Here is a 15,577-nt window from a genome sequence, read left to right on the forward strand (position 1 = left end):
GAGAAGAGCAAGTTGTGAGTTTTGAACTTTGCCAAGACTTAAATATTTGCAGAGCTGGAAAGAATAAAGTTGGAAAAGAAAGAGAAAAGGGGAAGCCGGCTTAGTTTCACTTAGCTGTTCCAAACATCCTCCTCAAGATATCAAGAAAAACAGTTGTCCAGTTTGTCTACCATTGTCAATGCTAATTAGAGCATGTTCCGTTCTGAAGGCCTGCGGATGCTGCTCCTACCCACACCACGTCATTTTTATTGTGTTTCTGTTGCTGCTGCCTGGCCATGAGAGTTAGGGATGTTCCCAAAAGGTCTCTCTTCTTAGATCCCCAGCATGCATCATTGAATGCCTGCACTCTCTTTGTAGCGAATCTTCTCTTAAACACACAGTACATTTCTTGCAATCTGAGAAAATTTCGAGGCCTAAATTATATGAATAACAAAATGGCCTTGGCTAAGTCATCCCGCACTCCACATGTTGACAGTTTGGTCGCTTCTCCATCTCCCACTTGGCCCCTTTGTGAGGTGTTTATTTTCTTCCTGTCGTAAGGCCACAGTAGCGCAGTGTTACAGTTCTGAGCTTGGAAAAGTAAAGGCTTTCATGTCAGGTCTCCACCGTTGACCATGAAAATTCTTGGTGCCCCATATTCCTCCTATGAAAACCTATAATTTCCTGACCTGGGTGTCCTGTCTTCAGAGGATTTCTTCAGAAAGGCTAGCCGGTTGTGAAATCTGTCTCTTGCCTTACTAAGCGGCTTTTACTATTATTTAAGTCACAGTTGGGTTGGGAGCTGGGAGGATCAGCGAATATAACACACACGCATACACAAACACACACATGTATACACACACACACACAAACACACACACACATCAGCACGATGTACTGCATTTTAACGGAAACCATTGCCCAAGTACAGATACAGTTTTCTCTTTACTCTACCAGGCAAAAACTATTCTAAATCTCTACAGAGTTTGGGATATAGTCACGTAGATTTTATTTAGGAAAAAGAAAAATCTGAATTTATTTTTGAAATAATCTTGAAGTTCAGAAAAGTTTCACGTCTAGTACAAGGGATTGCTGTATTTATCCTTTGTGACTTTTACTTTTGTTAGTTGTTGGTACTTTGCTTGTCAATGCAACTTGGTTTGATTATCTGTGTATGTGCATTCCTTCCTTCTTTCCTTTTTTTCCTTCCTCCCTCTCTCCCTCACTTTATTTTTTGAGGCAAGGTCTCATCTGACTATGCTCAAACTAGTGGCCGTCTCAGCCCCCCTAGTATTTGGAATATAGTACCACCACACATCGCTGTAACCAAGTTTTGTTTCTGTTGCTGAGGATGAAACCCAGGGCCTGGAACATTCTATAGTTATTCTACCACTTTGCTGCACCTCTAGCCCTTTTCCTTAATTATTGGAGGTAAAGCTGGAGACATCATGATCTGTATCCCTAAATATTTGTAGAGCCTGAGATTGTGTTTCCTGAGCACAGAACAGGCATCACGATCAGGGAAATTTAACACTGATACAGTGCTGTATCTGACGGAACACATGTTGCATTTAGTCTAACCCCCCCCCCCCTTTCTGTTCTTTCTTGGTCCTGGGGAATCAAACCCAGGCCCTCAGTCATTCTGCACAAATGCTTTACCATTGAGCTTTATCCCCAGTTTGTCCTTAAATTCTTTTAACCTGGAGTGATTCCCCAATTCTTGTTTTTCTGGACCTTGACTATTTGGTTTTAAAACTATAGTCTAATTACTAGGTAGTGAATCTTTAAATTCCGATTAGTCTCATGCCTCCTATGACTTAGACTTTGGTTATATCTGTTTGGCAGGAATAGCACAGAAATGATTTCTTGCTCTTATGCCATCTCAAGAGGCCCCCAGTGTTGATGTACCACAGGACCGGGGATATTCATTTTGATCATTAGTTGAAGGAACTGGGGGTGCAGGCAGAGTTACTGGGTCACAGGCTGCTTCAATACTCCATAAGCTACGAGGAAAGTGTTTCTATCTTCAGTCAATGACGTGTGCTCAAAGACACGGAGACTCCCTTGCAATGGATGCTCATCCAATAATAATCTCCAGTGTGGTTCATTTCAGCTTCACGGGTGTTACTTACCCGACAAACAGTACTTTTGTGTGGCTATCTACATAGTTTAATTTTAGCCTGTTGAAATCAGAAATGTCACTTGACTTTGCTTACTTTCCTGCCCTGTTTTTACATGTGACTTCAGGATTTTAGTCACTATCATTTTCAGTGCTTCTGCATGGATACTTTAATTCCTTCTTAAACATGAGTGTGGATATTTTTGTGCTATTTATTTTCATTTCTCAAAGTATGGGAGCTTTGGGCATATTTCATGAGTTCATTTAGCAAATAGGCCTCCCCCATTCATCAGGGCATTTGAGAAATAGTGTATGCATATATCTCTTGATGTGGCCTTTTAATTATAGTGACTTCCTGTGCAGCTTTCAGGATATTTGTTTCTTAATGAAACTACGCTAATTATCTTGGTCACTGTTTTATTGCTGCGAAGAGACACCTTGACCAAGGCAGGTCTTTTTAGTTGGAGGCTTGCTTACAGTTTCAGAATGAGTTTGTCCTCACCATGGCAGGAAGATTGGCAGGCATGGTTCTGGAGAGAAGTAGTGAGAACTTTACATCTTAGTCTGCAGGTAGGGAGAGAGAGAGAGAGAGAGAGAGAGAGAGAGAGAGAGAGAGAGAGAGAGAGATATTTGGCCTGATGTGGGTTTTGAAACCCCAAAGCCCACCCCCAGTGACACACTTCCTCCAACAAGGCCACACCTCCTAATCCTTCTAATCCTTTTTAACAGTTCCACTTCTGGTAATATACAAATATATCAGCTTATGGGGCCAGTTTTACTCAAAACACAAATTCTTTAAAAAAAAAGAAGAAAATCTGATATTTCCATACATTCATTTCTTCCTCTTTTACAATATGCATCATTCAAAAGAATAAAAATAAAGTTGAGCTAGAAGGAATCCATGACTACAAAAGGGACAGGGACCCAAACCAGTAAGGCTCAAGGGGAGAGTGAATACCCGAGCACCAGGGCGCCCCGTGAGAGCGTGGACAGCAAAGATCCCGGCTCTGCAGGACAGCCTCCGTTTAGGAGTCAGGTCATTCATGAGGGCGAGACCCACGTAATTTTGAGGATAAATAAGCTTTTTTTTTTTTTCCTGGGGATAAAGCACTAAGTACTGATTCCTCAATGTTGTCTGGACACTGTCTGGAGTAACTTCAACCAGCAGGGATAGTGGGAGTTCTCACGAGGTTTTCTACAACCTTCCAGACAGGCATGCGGGCCTGATCTCGGACCCTCTGGAACCTCCGCTGTTCCGGAACCTTAGAAACTTAGAAAATTGGGAGCCACAGTTCTTCTGTTGGGCATTTTGCGTGTTTTCTGTTAAGAACACAACCTTTTTTTGGCTTGCCATTCCCTGTAAAACGCAGAGCTCCGGGCCTTTGTTTTGATTTACTTGGGGCCAGACTTGGCTGTGTATTAAAAGCTGCTTGGTCCCTCCCATTCCTGGCAAAACCGGGTTACTTTTCTCTCCAGAATCTCCTCACGGGACCAAGAGAGGCAGTTGAGAGACATTAATTCTGACCTTAAACAGTGGATACCTTAATTTCTCCATATCTGGATATTTTTTTTTTCCTCCAGAATTTTATATTTGGTCACAGCAGGTGAACCACTTGGCAGTTTTCTGCCTGAAGGAGATTCCTGTGCCTCTGGAATTGAAGCTAGCATGGCGCCTTCCATAGGCTCTGGGCCACACAGAACCGTCTGCTGCCCCTTGCCCTCTGCCTTGGAACACAGGGACTGCTCTTTTTGCACATGTACTTTAAGGACATAGGTCTGGAATATTCTCCCCTTAAAAGTATCTTTATTAAATCTTTGAGAACCTCATACAATGGATCATATTCTCCAGCAGCGTCTTCCTTTAACTCTTCTCAAATTCACCTCTACCCATCTCCTTATCTCCCTCAATTTTGTATCTTTTTCTTTGGTTTAATTTAATAACCCATCAAGTCCAATTTGTGTGTTCATATACTCCTCTGTGGGGCCGTCCAGTGGATCATCAGCCTACCAGGAGCTACATCCTTAAAGAAAACAGACCCCCCCCCCCCAGCCATCAACTCCCTGTGGCTCCTACGTTCGAGTGGGAACAGGAACCCCTTCCACTCCATGCCAGCCTGATATCTGGCTTGTGCAGGCAGCTCCAGTGGCTCCGAGTTCCTGAGTGCAGCATCCTGTCACGTGAGGTGCACACTGTTGGCTGGTGTCCTCCCCGGCCTCTCACATCCCCTCCCGGACTGTTGTCCCTGAGTCAAAGGATAGATACCATTTACTTGCTGTTTGTGTGTCTGCCCCTCTAGACTATAGTCTTCTGAGGGGAAGGGATCCAGCTGTCTTTTCTGTCACCGAATTGGAAACCAAACCAAACCATAGACAATGATGAAAGGATTGGTGTAGCTTAACATTCCCAAGTCACTACTATTCGTATTGATCCTTTTTATTTCCAAAGCAATTGACTTGTACTCAACATCCTCTTAAGATCCTCTTAGGTACAGCCTTCTGTGAAATGCACACATCTGCAAAGCCACAGGGTTGAGCAGCTTTTTCCATCTTGACACCCTGGGTTAATTATAGTTTGCTAATCCTGTGTCTGGTCCCCCGCCCCGCCCCGCCCCGTTGTGGTTCTAAACTGAAAAGCAGTGTCCCATTGCTATCTTTGCTAAGACCTTATCGAAATGTTTGTGATTTCTCACAGAGCCAATAATTTCCAGTGTTTGGTTGTTACCTGAAAGCCCCGTTCATAGACTGGCCAGATGCTTGGACCACCTCATCAGTCTTGGTGTCTCTGGTGTCACCTCTTTCAATAATAAGGGTATTTACTAGAATGAAATAATATCCCCCAAAGCAGATTAAACTTAGCACACTGGCTGCATTTTCTTTTCACCTTGTGTGGGTGCCCGTTTTCAGCTCTTCAGCTTGGGCTGCAATGGTGTGCACCTAGAATCGTTTGCAACCCCGTTCGGCAAAACTGGCGACTACAACATGACCATAACCTTTCTCAGTTGACGAAAAGAAAAGACACAGATCAGAGTTTCCGGTTCCTGACGGGATAAAGGTGTGCTGGCTCTCTGAAGGCAGTAGAACGAGGTTTTCTCTGACAGTGCCCAGCCATGGAAACAAATTTAAAATCAGAAGGATGGCTTGGGGTGGGGGTGGGGGGCAGCCCAGTAAAAGGTCTTAGTTTCTACTGTCCCCTTAGTTTCTACTATTAGACACTGTTTGCTCAATGCGGTGTCTGTAGCTGAGTTTCCTGACACACACCAGTTCGGATAAACCTTGAGATAGTCCAGCAGTTAGATGGAATTAGGGTTGCACATTCTAATACCACTTTAGGTGAACATACACACACATACTCAGACGCACTCACAAAGAAGGACTGAGAAATTAACATGACAGGAAAATGTAAGGGTTGCTCCCCTCCCCTCCACACATGCCCACGCTCACATTCTTCTGGATATGTTACAGTGATGAGACCCAGTGTCTAGATCCTATAGTTAGATCTTTTGACAGCTAATAGCTTATATACCCAGAGAGCATGCTCACTAGGAGGACGTAAAAGCCAGTGCCTCGGGCATTCGTCCTCGTCCTGAACAGAGTGGGTGTGCCCAGTTACTTGTGCCCTGGTCTGTGGACAAGATTACTGCCTAAATGGCCAGGCAGGATTACAAGCAGGAAAGGAATTTCTTGATGCTAAAATTTCAAGGGTGTCTGGGAAGTAAATGGAGGTTGGGTTCTAAGCCCTTTTACTAGAAGGAACTGGAACCTTTGGAGAGTTGCAAGCCTGTGTCGTCGGTCTTTGGAACACCTGCAAATAAATGGTCTGAAGGCTTGAAACATAGATAATCAAGAAAAGTTTAGCCGTATATGCGTTGTCCTGGAGCTCTGTGCTTATCCACTGAGCCAGCAGAGAATTTTCTTTATAGTATTCTTACCCAGTACCAGAAGAAAGGCTTCAGCGTGAAATCGGCATGGAGAAACCTCTTGGCTTAAAACTTGCAGAGTTTTAGAGCCGAGCACACCTGGAAGTGAAAAGCTGCCCCCCCCACCCCCCACCCCATTTATTTATTTATTTTTTTCTGACCTTGTTGGACAGCTAATACCGTTTCTGGGAAATAAGAGAAACAAGAGGCTCCTTGTTGGCAGAAGCCAAGAGGCACACAGGAAGGCAAGAGATGTGTCTGCAGCCACTGGATCATGACTGAGCCAAGGCTGCCCTGTGGCTGGGTTTTCTTTCCTCCTCTGTGGACATGTGTTTCCCATCAGACAGGGCTGCGTGACACCCGGGGCTGGCCGGTTCCCGAGTTAAGCCATGCATAGCACATAAACAGAGTTTGGGGAAAGGCCTGCAGCTGCACTCAGACCCGCTTCCTGCTGGAATATTTTGCAGACTCGGTGCACTGGGTCCGTATGGAAGTCAGGAACGACCTACACCTGTATGTTTTGGCATGCCTCCTTGGAGTTCCGTATCATTACATGGCCAGAAGGCCTAGTATTATAGCTGCGACGTGAATCGTGAAATACAATCTTTCAAAAGTATGTCTGCTTTTGCTTTTTTGCTTCTTTGGTTTATTTTTTTGGCATTATCATTCCAGAACAAAGTGTTGTAACTTTTGCGTGTATAAAGTTAGATCACGCAAATAGGGCACCATCAAAATGTGATTAAGGCCCCCCCCCCCCCAAATGAGTCTGCAAGAGATTTCTTTATGAGGTAGGACAAAGGAAACCAGCTATCCCCCTCAAAGTAGCATACCAGTTATTTCGGGCTTCTGGGTTTGGAAGGGTAGAAGTAGAGGGCCCTTAGCCAATGCCTATGCAGCATTCTGGTGCTTCCTGCACATTCAGGTTTCCTTGGTTTGTTGGGGTCTGTGTGCGCACACGTGTGTGATTTGTGCTGAGTCATTTACCCTTCCAAATTTTTGGAACCTTCGGCTCCAAAAATCAGTGAACTGATAGAAATCACCCATTTTGAAGTGTGAACAAAGGCCGATGCTAGAACCCTAATGGGTGTGTGCAGTAGCTAAAGTGTGTATGGTCTCTAAACGCTAAGTGTGAAGTTTTAACATGATGGTTGGGAAATGCCTGTAGGGTGGAAGTGATCCCAAGAGAATTTAGAGAGAAGAGTTCTTCTGCTGCCCTCTTGACAGCAGCCCAGGCTCCTGGCAAACTGCAGACTGATACCTCGACAAAGGGCACCCTGGCTTCAAGCTAGATAGGGGCTCCTGGGGAAGAACCTTTCACTAAACATTTGAGAAGCACCGGTCTAAATGGACTAAGACCCCCATCATGCAGAGTAAATATATGCCCTCTACCAAGACTTGGTGTTGTGGTCTACACTGACTGCCATCCTGGATTGCCGGCCTTAGTCTTAAATATCAACAGGTTATGGCTTAGTCGTCTAAGAATTCCATCATTAAGAGGTAGCCCTGGGGCTGCTGAGAGTCACAGACCATTACTTTCGATAGAGACTTTGCTTGAATTAGCCCTGTGTCCCAATAAACCCCTCACTTCTAGGGAAGTCAGGATGACTGGTCAGACCTCAGTTTCAACGTTTGTAAAGAGAAGAAAGAATAGGATTGTGGGTAGAGTTTTCAATCTAGACGATCCCACAACTCATCAATATTACATGTGTGGAGACTCTGGCTAGATCGACTTCTTGTTTCTTTTGTTTTTGTTTTCTTTCAGACTGTCTTGCAGTATTCTAGGTGGTCTTGAACTCTACCTTGGCATAGATCATCCTCCTGCCTCAGCCTATCCCCCATCAAGACTTATATATTTTGTTTTGCTTTGTTCTTCTGTGACTTTGTGTCTTGCGCAACAGCTGCTAGACAGACACACAGCTGCTAGACACATGAAATTATTTGTTCAACATCATTGGCTGCTGCTTCCCTTCTCTGGCTTTGAGTTAGAAGCAACTTGTTAAACTTCAAAGAGCTAAGCACATAGTAGGAGCTTAATAATTCTTGATTCGTGTTTAGTCCTGTTCATAATTCAGTGCTTTGCCAAGACATTTACTAAGTTGTAGTTGACCAGCATTTTTTAGTTTTTTCCTACCCAGGAGGGAGAGTCCTGCAAGATAGATAGATGTGTTTGTGCTTTTATGTCCCTCTCAGAAAGGGAAAGGTGACCCTTGAGTGTATTCAAGGCAGAAATCTAGCAGTAAAATATGTTCTTCTAGTTCAACAGTCCACAGTCTTGACTGACAACATAACACACCTGGAAACAACTCCTTTGTATCTGTTTACTTTCATGGACTATGTTGTAGGCTTGCCCTTTCCTGTGTCTGTCTGTCTCTTAATTATACTCACTAATTAGAAATTGTAGTTTTATAAAAAAAATTTGTAGGATTCCTATATACCTCTACACCCAGTTTGACCCGCGGTAAAATGTCCCATTCACATGCTATGTTTGTAATAACTAATGAACAGTATTGGCTCATTCTTACTAATTAAAATCCACACTGTAAGCTGGTGTGGTAACTCATGTACTTAGGAGGCCCAGAGTTAGGTGAATGCTGTAACCTTGAGGCCAGCCCTGGTTATATGCCAAAGTCCAGGACAGCCAGAGATACATAGTTAGATCCTGTCTCAGAAAGACCAAAGAAATAAGTAAATGCGAATAAAAAAAATAAGAAACTTGCACACTTCTTTTGGATTTCATTAGCTTCTATCTGACGTCCTTTTCTGTTCCACATCTCATACAGCACGTAGATAGTTCCTGCATCTGTCATGCTTGGCTGTGACCATTTCCTAGGTTTCCTTCTTTTACATGATCTCAAGAAGTATTGCTTAGCTGGACTGAGCCCCCAAGGTCCAAATGAAGAGCAGATGGAAGGAGAACATGAAGAAGGAAGTCAGAACCGCGAAGGATGCGTTCACCCACTGATTCAAGGGGATTGATCGAATGAGAGCTCACCAAAGCCAGCTGGACTGGGACTGAATGAGCATGTGATCAAACCGGATTCTCTGAAGGTGGCTGACATGGGGGCTGACTGAGAAGCCATTGACAATGGCACTGGGTCTTGTTTCGTCTGCATGGACTGGCTTTTTGGGATCCTGGTCTGTTTGGATGCTCACCTTCCTGGACATGGAGGGCGGGGGGGAGGAACTTGGATTTCCCACAGGGCAGGAAACCCTGACTGTTCTTGGGAATGGTGAGGGAGGAGGAGAGGGAGTGGGGGGAGCGGGAGGGTATTGGGAGGAGGGGAGGAAGTGGAAATTCTTTAAATAAATAAATAAGGGGAAAAAAGAAACATCAAAAAAAAAAAAGAAAATAAAAAAAAGAAAATTAAAAAAAGGGCCAGTGCTATGAGATCATAATTGTTCATTTCAGAATTTAAAAAAATTGATTATAGGTAAGCTTCCTTTAACAACTCCCCATTGTCTGTCAAGGAATCAAAGTAACCCTAATAAAATATTTCTCAACCATAAAAAAACAAACAAACAAAAAACAAACAAAAAAAGTATTGCTTAGGTGTTTTATATAATCCCCCTGAATTAGAAATGGATCCCCCCCCCCACTGTTAGACTTCATAATGGTTTTGGGAAAGAAGACCATGAGATTAAAAAGAATAATAATAAAAAAGCCAACAAGCAGCATTCTCCTCATGTTAGGTCAAGTTATATACCATTATTGCATCTCGTCACTGTTAATGCTGACCTTGGTCACCTGGCCAGGGACAGGTTTTTCAGGTTTCTGTACAGCAAAGCTTTCTCCTTCTTCTGTGGGACTCCTGTCTCTTTTCAAGAACTGTCTGCGTGTCTGTTCCAGAGATTCGTCTCTTCTCCCCGTTATTCATCGAGTCATCTCTTTATATCAGTATAGGCACCATGGGTATTGTGTTTTTATTAAACCAACGAGCCACAGTGACTTCCAGGGCGAAAGTCTGCATTTCTGGTGGCATGGGGGCACAAAAGGAAGCAGGTACCACAGACCGGAAGTCTCCAGAGTTTAGGAAAGCTTCACCCACTCAAGTGGAACTGTGCTGCTGAGAGGTGGAAAATTCAGCTTCAAACCCCAGGTGTGTGCAGGGAAGGAGAGGCTGAGAACTTGTCCAGAGACTTTGCTAGCCATGGATGTGCACCCCACCATGCTTTCTCTCACAGCAAGTAGGACTTGTGGAGAAGAATTTGATGGGTGTAAAGTCACGTCTGTGTCTTTCGTTGGCTTCCCTGTAGCTCCTGGCCACTGGAACACTGGTTTTCCTTTGCAACCCTGCTAGCTCCTAGGAGGGCTTTTGATTATCAGCCTAACCTTATTGCTTGCCTTATGGTTTGGGTTTCTCCACGAGGTCTTTTGTGTATGTACAACCAAAAGCTGACAGGAGGGAAGCAAACCGAGAACACAGAAGAACAAGCCACTGGATGTTTCTGAGGCCGAATTTGTCAAACATTTGAGCCCTGCTCTTTCCAGCCTTTGGTTCTCAGCTGCCCCTCTCCTGTTTCTCAGCTCTTGGAAGCTGCCCGTACACTTTCTCTATGCTGTCTGCTTCCTGGTACTGCACAAAGCAATACTTCAAGACTAAAGACTTTCCCCCATGTAGATAGAACTGAATTCAGGAACACTCTCCACTTTGAGCTTATTTCTACACATAAGGCTTTGCGGAAATGATCAAGAGTATTTGCTGGAAAGGGTAATAGAGTGTCATTGTACATCATCCTGGGGCAGCAGTGGTCAGAGGACCAGGTCTGTCCTTGATGGCTCTCGTCCCTAGCGCTTCATCAAGGATACTGCGATTGTATCACATATCACAAGCTGTGGAATTTGTCTTGGTGTTTTCTTTTATATTGAGTAGCACCAATTAAAAGCAAATAAATAAAGAGAATAAAATAGAAACAACATGAAAATAGAGCAAAACATGAAAAAAGATAATTTTACTTTCTTAGAAGTGAAAAAACAGATGTCTCAACTTGAATTTGCTGCGTTCTTCTGTCAGTAGAGAAATTATGTACTTGGTTTATTTCTTTCTTTAGGGGTGGCAAAGGTCTTGAGCCCGCAAAGTCTAGAGTCTATCTGAGGCAGTTCATGGTAGTTTTGTCTCATACTGCACCGTGGTGTGCTTTTTAACAATGGGATCATCATCTCCTCTCAGAAATGTTCTAGAATATCATCCCAAGGAATATTTTTGTCCATTGCAAAGTCAGATTTTTGACTTTGTTTTTCTGGTAACCTTCTTTCTACTGTAACCATCTTGTGTTCCCCCAGCACCCAAAGGCAGTGACTTTAAGGAGGCCCAGACGAAGGTCATGAGCTCCAGTCTTGATGCCACTCAGTAGCTCTTGCAAATTAACCAAGCCAAGTTGAATAGTGGATCACTGACTTAAGTCAAGACCCCTGGCTTCTAGGCTGCTTTCTATTGGTCTTGTTTTCCTCATTTTTGTAATGAGCAATTGCAACAAGTGGGTTCTTAGTTCTGATCTTATTTTCTCAGTCTTGTTGTTTTTCAAATAATTTTAGTGTCATTTTAATCCACTACACCAGGAAAATACTGAGTTTGGTACTCAAAGGACCATGATGTTTGTTTTTTTCACCTTTGAAGAAAGAGCAGTTTTATGTGTGTATTTTGCTTGCGTACATGTGTGTGTATGCATGGCATGCACGCCTGGTGGGGTTCCCTGGGACTGGAGCTATGGAGGGCTGTGCCTGTGTTGGGCACCTTACCGCTGCAAGAGCACTGGCCCCTCTTCACTGCTGAGCCATCTTCCCAGCCCTCTTATTTGAATTTCTAATTAAAAACTATTCACCCATGTTTCACATAAGTCGTGTGGGCACATTTGAAGAATTTGAATGATGCAGAGTAGGAAGAGGGTCTCCCATATTTGACACTCAGACTCCTCCCCAGAGGTACTGTTGTCACCAGCTTCTGGCCCATTCTAGGACAACAGCTGTGTATGCATAACCCACTCCTCCTTTCCATAAATAGTCCCTTGCTCAGATATCTGGCCCGCCCCTTTGCTCCTATGACCCATGAGATTATCCTATTCCCTTATTATCTGGGAATGGGCCTCGATGAAAGGATTATAATGTGGAACTGATAGACAGTAAGATCATATTTAATCTTTTACTATGGTAAGTAGTATTATTGTAAACATCTTCACATACTCTGGTGAGTGTGCTATGCTTGAGTATGCTTTATTTTGAAAACAAAACCATTGTCTAAAGCCCAGTCTTTTCCAGACTCTACAATTAATCATGGATGTTCAGCCTAATTGGTCAAATATAAATTCAGTGCAAGGAAACGACAGCTCTACCTTCACTTCCACAGATATCTCCTGAAAGAGTAAACCCATAGGAGCAGGTGTCTCCTGTAAGAGTGAACACCTGTAGGAGCAGGTCTCTCCTGTAAGAGTGAACACCTGTAGGAACAGGTGTCTCCTGTAAGAGTGAACACCTGTAATAGCAGGTGTCTCCTGTAAGAGTGAACACCTGTAGGAGCAGGTGTCTCCTGTAAGAGTGAACACCTGTAGGAGCGGGTGTCTCCTGTAAGAGTGAACACTTATAGGAGCAGGGGTCTTCTGTAACTTTGAACACCCGTAGGAGCAGGTGTCTCCTGTAAGAGTGAACACCTGTAATAGCAAATGTCTCCCGTAAGAGTGAACACCTGTAATAGCAGATGTCTCCTGTAAGAGTGAACATCTGTAGGAGCAGATGCAGATGTCGCCTATAAGGGTGAACACCTGTAGGAGCAGGTGTTTCCTGTAAGAGTGAACACCTGTAAGAGCAGACATTCTGAAGCTAGCAAGGGTGTGGTTTGGGAAGAGTCAGCCCTGTGTCTTATACTCTACCAAATTTCTGGAAGGGAAATTCATTTCAACTATTCTGCCATCAGTAGGAACTGTGGGTTTTTTTGTTTGTTTGTTTTGCTTTGTTCTCTGTTTTAAACCTAAGGGTGTAAGAAATGCCCCGTTGGTTCCATTGGTTCATCACAACAAAGCTTAGGAACCGAGTGGCACCATCTCCTGTCTTCTGTACGTATTTTAGATATTTAACTTCTGGGATTTAATTAAAATATTTCAGTATTTTAGGCAGAATCAGTCAGATCTTTTTGAGTTCCAGGCTAGTCTGGTCTACATTGCAAGTTCCACTACAGCCCTGGCTCCAAAAAAAAATTATATGTAGGATACATATATTTAATGACATGTATGTCTGTGTGTCTTGTTTGTTCCTGGTACCTGCAGAGGTCAGAAGAGGGCATTGGATCTCCTGGAACTGGAGGTTGCTGTGAGCTGCCATATGTGTGTTGGGAATCGAACCTGCGTCCTCTAGAAGAGCAGCCAGGGCTCTTATCCAGAGTTGTCTTTCCTGAGTGCTGAAATTTTTTTTGATGTTTTTAGACAGGATCTCATGTAGACTAAACAGGCCTCAGGCTTCCTGGATTGGCGATGATCACCTTGCATTTCTGATTCTCCTGTTTCCACCGTTGAAGGCTAGGATTGTAGGAATGCACCGTCCGTCACTCCAGGTTACACGACGCTGGGGCTAGAACCCAGGGCCTCCTGCATGCTTAGCAAGTGCTCTGTTCACTGAGCTACACTCCCAGTCCCAGGAGTTACTCCTTTTTAACAAAGTGTGACTAGGCCCCTCTTCGGATGGAGGCCTGTTTTTTGCCTGCTGTTCTCAGTTCATTCATGCGTCCTGAGTGTTCGTGTCTACCCACTGGTAGAGCATTGAGGGCAGGCCTTCTGGGATGCTGCTGTGCAGATAGATACTCAGGGTGTCGGAGAAAATTCACACACTCCCAGGTGTCCTCGAGAAAAATCTCTTTTAAGCTGTGACAATCTCTATAGGCCTTATTTTTACCATTTTGTTTTATGTTACGATGAGTATGTATCTGAGAATGGGGCTTGTGAGAGATGGCTCAGTGGGTAAGGGTATTTGCTATAAGCCTAACTACCCGAGAGTAACTCTGGGACCCACGTGGTGGAAGCAGAGAACCAGCTATGACCTATGCATGTATGCTGTGGCTTGCGCGTATCAATATGCATCCCCCCCAAAAGAAAATAAATAAGTGTAATAAAAATGTATCTTAGGCACAGGGAATGTGAAATAATTTTTCCGTTTATTTGGTTTTGGTTTTTTGAGACAAGGTTTCTCTGTGAAACAGTTCTGGCTGTTCTGGAACTCACTCTGTAGACCAGGCTGGCCTTGAACTCACAGAGATCCTCCTACCTCTCTTTGCCTCCTGAGTGCTGGGGTTAAAGGTGTGCACTACCACTGCCCGGCTGAAATAAAATGTTTATCAGCACAGAAAGCTAAAACTAGATGAGTTAGGTGTGGGGCTAATACTTGTACCTTTGTGGCTAGAACTAAGGGCATAGTTTTAAAATAGTAATGATTAATAGTAAAGTGCTCAGAAGGAATTCAGAATCTATATTCCAAAGCACAAAGCGTTCTGATCCTTTTATGATAAGGAATCCTAAGCCCTGGTCATTGATCTGTGTGTTCTTCCCCCCTGTAGTGATGAATCACCAACATCAGCCACAAGTCGGGCCCAGTAACCTGAGTCCACAGAACCACCCAACCCCGAACCCACCCACGGGGCTCATGAGCGTGCCCAATGCACTGACCACTCAGCAGCAACAGCAGCAGAAACTGCGACTCCAGAGGATCCAGATGGAGAGAGAGAGGATCAGGATGCGCCAAGAGGAGCTCCTGAGGCAGGTATGGTCTTCCGTGGTACCCTGTGGAGGCCCTGTGGCCTTGGGTGGCTATTTGCCTTCAGGATGAGGTCAAAGCCTCCTGTTCGGTTTCTTCTCCTAACTCTCTCTTCCTAAACTATCTTCAGGGCTAAACTTAGGAATTCAAGGACATGTCTTTTGGCATGGCTGCCTTCACTTCCACTGATAATGTTTAAGAGGAGAGAAAGGAAAAATTAAGAAAGAACATGCTCCAATTAGCTATTACTCTATAACAAATTTTCCTCCAAACCCAGGGATTTGAAATACTCATTTAATTTAATTGCAGTTTTGTAGGCCAAGAATTTAGAAAGGGCTTCTGTGTCCTTAAGGCCTCTCACTCAGTGGTAGTCATCTGGCAGGTGGTTTGCAAGGTTCGGAACGATGTAAGCTCATGGCAAGGATTGCTGGCAGGTTGAGCTTAGTTGGGATTACATTAAGCACGCAGTCTCAAGTATACCAGGACAGATAGCAGCAATCCTCCAAGAGAAAATATTGGAAGCCGTGGGGGTTAAAAGCTGCCAGTGTCTTAGGGCCTGGCTCTAGAAATGGAGTCAACTTTGTCCCCTTTCCCTTAAGGAGATAGCAGAGAGGCATTCCATAAAACATGCCCTCTGTGGCCAACCATCTTGTTCTACTGTAGAGCATGAAAAAGGATGAAGACAGAACAGAATGGAAAGAAAACTGGTTTGGATATGGATTTAGACAGACTGTTCTACATTCTGCATGGATATCAGACTTTTGTTTTAGGACTATGTCTTGATATAGCTGGGCATAGTGGTGCAAGCCTTTAATCCCAGCACTTGAGAAA

The 15,577-nt window shown here is 44.0% G+C and overlaps 1 protein-coding gene across 1 annotated transcript in view; it reads left to right on the forward strand.

Moving 5' to 3' along the window:
* The window catches only part of Wwtr1 (WW domain containing transcription regulator 1), a 119,704-nt gene that overhangs the window by 81,949 nt on the left and 22,178 nt on the right, over positions 1–15,577 (forward strand). Inside the window, exon 4 of the mRNA XM_048424622.3 lies at positions 14,550–14,752. Within this exon, the coding sequence (XP_048280579.1) occupies positions 14,550–14,752 (203 nt within the window). The remainder of the gene's footprint in view (positions 1–14,549; positions 14,753–15,577) is intronic.

Source organism: Myodes glareolus, chromosome 20 (genome assembly GCF_982192425.1).
Source record: "Myodes glareolus chromosome 20, mMyoGla1.1, whole genome shotgun sequence".
NCBI lineage: Eukaryota > Metazoa > Chordata > Mammalia > Rodentia > Cricetidae > Myodes > Myodes glareolus.